The 5,998-nt window shown below is 45.7% G+C and overlaps 1 protein-coding gene across 1 annotated transcript; it reads left to right on the top strand.

Moving 5' to 3' along the window:
- Positions 1-2,786: 2,786 nt before the first annotated feature.
- On the top strand, positions 2,787-3,248 carry Rnase13 (ribonuclease A family member 13 (inactive)). The gene has a single exon (XM_004672363.1). The coding sequence runs from the start codon at positions 2,787-2,789 to the stop codon at positions 3,246-3,248; it is 462 nt and encodes a 153-aa protein (XP_004672420.1).
- Positions 3,249-5,998: the final 2,750 nt, after the last annotated feature.

The raw sequence follows: 5,998 nt of genomic DNA, 5'->3' as shown, positions 1-5,998 counted from the left end.
AGGATTCAATTCCTTGCTTGAGTTTCTCAAACGTCTTGACCTCGGGATGCAGAGATGGCTTAGTGGTTAAGCTGCTTGCCTGAAAAGCCTAAAGACTCAGGTTTGATTCCTATGCCCATGTAAGCTAGATGCCCAGGGTGGCGCATGCATCTGGAGTTCATTTGCAGTGGCTGGAGGCCCTGGTGTACCTATTCTCTCTCTCTCGAATAAATAAGTAAATTTTTTTTTTTTAAAGTATTGATCTTTACCACCATGCTGTCCTGACTGCCCAGTCATTGTTAGGAAGATCGAGAAGCCTAGAACCAGAGAGAACTGAACAAGTCAGAGAGAAATAGCAGATGAAGAGAAGCAAATTGTAAGGAGACTGAACTTAGTTTTGGATACTAGTTTGTGCTGCCAGAAGAGCAAGTTTGGAGGGGCTGCAAAGCAGAGTCCATAGAGAACACCTGTGTGTCTCTCCCTGAGCCCTCATCCCTTCCCATGAGCACGTCAGTGGGTCTTGCAGCACTCAGTGCTCTGTGTTATGACTCCGCCTCCAGCTGGCCAAGCTGTGGAGGCGCTCCTGAGAGCAAGCCCAGGAAGCTGCATCTCTGAGGTAGGGAGATAGCCAGTTCGAGGTGACACCATGTCAAAAAACAAACAGGGGCTGGAGAGATGGCTTAGCGGTTAAGTGCTTGCCTGAGAAGCCTAAGGACCCCGGTTCGAGGCTCGGTTCCCCAGGTCCCACGCTAGCCAGATGCACAAAGGGGCGCACGCGTCTGGAGTTCGTTTGCAGAGGCTGGAAGCCCTGGCGCGCCCATTCTCTCTCTCTCCCTCTGTCTTTCTCTCTGTGTCTGTCGCTCTCAAATAAATAAATTAAAAAAAATTAAAAAAAATTTTTTCGTTAGAAAAACAACAACCAGGCCTAGAAATGTGCAACTGCGGACAAAATTTTGCAGGGAGACAAAGCTGAGTGGCCTGTGGAAGTAAGTCAAAGACTAGGACTGATGGGATCTTGGGAACTAGCTTGTTAACATTGATGAAGTATCAGATATTTGATTTTTTTAAAATTGAGAGTTGGAGAGATAGCTCAGTGATTAAAGGCACTTTCTTGCAAAGCCTGATGGCCCAAGTTCCATTTACCAGTGCCCATGTAAAGCCAGATGCACAAAGTGGCCCATGCATCTGGAGTTCATTTGCAAGGGTTTTGCCTGGCATGCCAGTTCATTCTCACTCTCAAATTAATAAATGTACCAATAAAAAAATAAAGAATAAAAAATTGCTGTGCTTGGTGATATACACCTGTAATCCTAGAACTCAGGAGGCTGAGGTAGGAGGATTGCTGTGAGTTTGAGGCCAGCCTGGAGCTACAGAATTCCAGGAGAATCTGGGCTAGAATGAGACCCTACTGTGAGAAAACAAAACCAAAAATAAATTAAACAAATAAATAAGGCTGGGCGTGGTAGTACACACATTTAATCCCAGACTCAGGAGGCAGAGGTAGGAGGACTGCTATGAGTTGGAGGCCAACCTGAGACTACATAGTGAATTCCAGTTCAGCCTGGGCCAGAGCTCAAAAAAACAAAACAAAAACAATCAATAAAATTGAGTTAGGAGTCTAGCCTTTTCCTCAGAGCCACAAATTATCAAGGGCCACATCCTCTCAAACCCAAGTTACGCTATTAAATCCAACCTCGACAGTTCAGAGGCAGCATGCATAGGTTTCTGGGAGTGCTCTGCACTGATGCGCCCTGAGCCACAGGTGCGGAGTGGTGGCGTGCTATGATGGAGCTTGGTGATAGGGGCTATGGAGAGTCATTGCAGAGGCTCTTAATTTCTTAGCCTCTCATTTTGGTGGCATTTGGTGCTTATGTTCCTCCTTGGCTTGTGAATGGGATGAAACAGTAGTAAAACTTTGGTTCTCTGAAGGTCAGGAATAAGCACTTTGTTCTTCAGAAACAAGATGCTGTCCTTCCCACCTTGCTGAGAACAAAGCAAATGATCCAGAGCAAACAACAAAGAAAACCCAAGATTTAGAGACTTCTGGCAAGGAGGTTGGAACGAAGTGTTCTGAAGACATCAGCAGGTAGGAGTCCAGACAGCAATGTCTCTTTCCTTCCACCCACCCAACCTCCTCAGCACAGGGGACGCTCCCTCCTTTCAAGCTAGTCTTTACCCAGAAACCTTTTTAGCCTCATCCCATCTCTCCCTCCTCACTGTCTTCAGCTTTGTTCCTGAGAGCTGTCAGAGACTTGCCAACCCAACCTATTCCTTTTTGATGAACAGGAGATAGAAGTTGAGTGTGAAGTTTAAGGTAACAAGGTCCTGAAAGTGAACAATTTATTTATTTTTTAATTTTTGCTTTTCTCTCTTGAATAAAGAGAACTGTTCTTGAGTTTATAAGGTGGGATCTGATTTTCCCTTATCTCTTTTTCTCCCTCTGCATTTACTGGAAGGGGTGCCAGGGATCAGAGAGAATCCAGAATCATCTCTCCTTCAAGGACCAGCAGGACCTTTTAAAATTCTGTGAGTATAGCAGCCCAAAGACTAGATTGAACTGAGACCTGGTGATGAACCATGAGAGAGGGGTGGGCTGCAGGTGGCTGATCAGGGGTTGGCCTGATGAGCGTCTCTTCTCACTGGGTGATCAGGACCTGGGCTGGATAACCTCTGATGGACTGGTCGGTTCTCACAGGGTAGAGACAGGCAGTGAGGGAAATACGGGAATACTGGAGACTCTGGGAAGGGTAGACAGCCCCTTCAGGTCCAATCAGCCTCTAATCACCTTAACTCTGCCAGCAGGACGAATGCCATCATCTGTGGTCCAGCTCTTTTTCCTCCAGCTTATCCTAGGGCCAACTCTGGTGATGGACACCAAGCTGCAGAATGTCATCCAGAACTTCCGCACCTTACACATTGACTACCCAAAAGTGAACTACCCAAAGGGTTTCCATGGTTACTGTAATGGTTTTATGGCCTATGTGAGGGGAAGAATGCAAGACTGGTATTGCCCAAAGATCCATTATGTGATACACACCCCCTGGGAAGTGATCCTGAAGTTCTGCAAGTATAGCGAGAGTTTCTGTGAGAATTATAATGAATACTGCACACTCACCCAGGAAACATTCCCTCTCACAGTCTGCACCCTAGACCCTAAACAGCCACCAACCAGCTGTCACTACAGTAGCACCTTAACTAACCAAAGGCTCTACCTGCTTTGTTCCCAAAAATCTGATGCTGAACCAATGGGCATCATTGGAGTCTACTAGGAAATTTGATTCCCAAACTACCCTCACCTCCTGTAGCCACTGCATGCCACCCCAATAACATTTCCTAAACTTTGATTCTTGCACACAATTTTCCTTCCAGCCTTCAAAGGTCAGTAAAGCCCCTCCCAAGAGATCTGGTATGTAGGGAAACATACAGTGTTTTGATCACTGTGCAAAGTCACACTGTCCTTCAGGCTCCTTCCACCATCTCCTCACCCCTACCACCAGCCTTCCTCTCCCAGCGACAGTAAAATCCACCCAAGAAGCTGTGTCCAGCTGGCAATGCTTATCCATACACTGGGCCAGATCCTGACTTCTGGATGGAGGCCCAGGGCCCCAGATTACTCCATGGCAACAGGCACCCAGCTCCACTCTCTCCCTGACCTGCTGCTTTTGGTCTCAGTGTTTCCCCTTTCACTGCTGCTCCCCAAGGGCTCTTCAGCTATGGGAACTTTCTGAGGCCCTTAGGCCTGCTTTTGCCTCACTTCCCTACACCCTGCTCAGTTTCCAGATTTCTCCTTTGATGAACAGGAGATAGAAGTTGAGTGTGAAGTTTAAGGTAACCAGGTCCTGAAAGTGAACAATTTATTTATTTTTTAATTTTTGCTTTTCTCTCTTGAATAAAGAGAACTGTTCTTGAGTTTATAAGGTGGGATCTGATTTTCCCTTATCTCTTTTTCTCCTAAAAGAGTGCTTGGCAGCCTACACCTTGCTGGAGGGCAGAAATGCCGAAAGGGAGGATTTTTTTTCTTCCTGTTCTCTTTTTCTCTAATAGAGTTCCCTTTTCCTAGAAACCAGGTGTAAAGACGTGTCTAAGACTGCAAGGTGCCTGGACACCTGGCATGGGAACTACACTGATCAGCTCGTTCCCCTTACCCCCATCCAGGAAGCCTTATTCCTACCAGAAGCCCCAGTCTGAGTCACCATGTGGACTGGCTGCTTGAGGACCCCTCCCAACTTGGGATCTTTCTGCTTGGCTTCCTTTAATGATACCCCATTTCTGGGGAACCACTCCTCTTACACAAGTGCTCTGCCTTCTTTCCTTCTCTTAAGCTCTATAATAAAACCATTCTAAACATCACTCTTGTGGTCTAGAGATTTCATTCTTTGAATTCATGAGACAATAACCTGGAAAAAAAAAAAAAGAATCTGGAGGCCACTGACTCAGGGGAAGTTTTGTGTGACTGTTGAGTGTCTGGCACCCTAACTCCTTAAAGTCCACCCCAAGAGCTGAGAATGGCTCCATCTCTCACACAGACACCCCAGATTCCTATATTACCTTTATATACATGTCAGTTATTTTGTCTTCCTTTTCCAACTTCTGCTGTTCATCCTTCTCTCTTGTTGGTCCACTGGAATTTCAAATTCTCTCTTTTATCCCTCCCAATGTTCCTGAAACCCTTCTCTTTCCTTACCTCCTTATCTCACACCAGCAGCTCTCAAGTCTCGGTTTTTACCCATGTTAGCAAAGAATTGAGAACACAGGCTCAGAGAAGGGTAAATGATGAGATTTATTTTAGGGAGAGTTAATGCAAGAGTGAAAACAAAAGCAGGAAAATGCTCAACTCAGAAGAAATTCTCCTCCTCCCAAGTTTGAAAGGATGAGGAGACCAAGAAAATCTCCTTCAATATCTATCTCCAGGAAAGAAGCCTCCAGGGAAGGAGTTAAGATGATTTGACATGTATTTCAGGTCCATTTGTAACAATCAGGCATCCAATTAGAATGAATCTCATCACCATGCTTGGTTGTATAAGGGAGGGACCTAATTGGTTGATGGGCCCAGGAGAAACACCTACTCAGGAAGGGCCCTCCCACAGGGAAAAAAACAGCTAATGCTGCTGAATGGGGCGGGGCAGGTTAGGAGGTTGTTTTATGTAGTCATCTTGGATGAGACTGAATCCGGCTGGAGTTCTACTCCTGACAGAGCAGGAAAGGTGGTCTCATGTTAGAGTAAGCCAGTCTCTAGCTGACTCTCTACCACCCCTTGCTTCTAGTCTGTAACATCTCTACCCAGCATTTCACAGACTCCAGGGTCTGCCACTCGGGTGACAGAGGACCAAGTGGATTCAGTTCCAATCACATAAAATTGTCTTTAAAAAAATTCAGTCATGTAAAGTTCAAAAGCACATCTGAGTTAAGATAGTACCAGTGAAGGAAAGCAAAAGACACACTAGACCTCTTTGTCCTATTTTTGTGACTTCTTGTGAATCTGTAATAATTTCAAAAACAAAAACACCCACTTCAACTATGTCTTAATTCTCTCCTACTTTTGGAGTCCTGGTGGTAGCCACCCACCTCTGACCATGTTTCCCGGCAACTCTTGGCAGTCAGAAATATCTTCTGTTCCGAGGATGGAGGTGGGGTTGCTAAAATCTAGTTCTGAGTTGGGTGTTGCAAATGGGCTTTCCCTTCTCCAAGCTCTAGGACAAATGTGTAGTAGAAGTCAGACTGCCCTGGTGACTTCTGCTTCTCCCCCAAGACATCTGGATTGCAACAGATGAGGGTGATACAGGAAGTAGTCTCATAGAACTTATATGGGTTATAGGGTTTCAAATCAAGAATACTTCCTTTGAGGTGGTAGGAGGTGTGTATACCAGTGATGTGTAAACACACATGTTTTGCTTTGGGCTGCAGAGATGGCTTAGTGGTAAGGCACTTGCCTGTAAAGCCAAAGAACCCAGGTTTGATTTCCCAGTACCCACATAAAGCCAGATGCACAAGGTGGTACATGCATCTGGAGTTTGTTTGC

The sequence above is a fragment of the Jaculus jaculus genome, chromosome 8 (assembly GCF_020740685.1).
Source record: "Jaculus jaculus isolate mJacJac1 chromosome 8, mJacJac1.mat.Y.cur, whole genome shotgun sequence".
Lineage (NCBI taxonomy): Eukaryota > Metazoa > Chordata > Mammalia > Rodentia > Dipodidae > Jaculus > Jaculus jaculus.
This window is presented reverse-complemented; position numbering and strand designations above follow the sequence as displayed.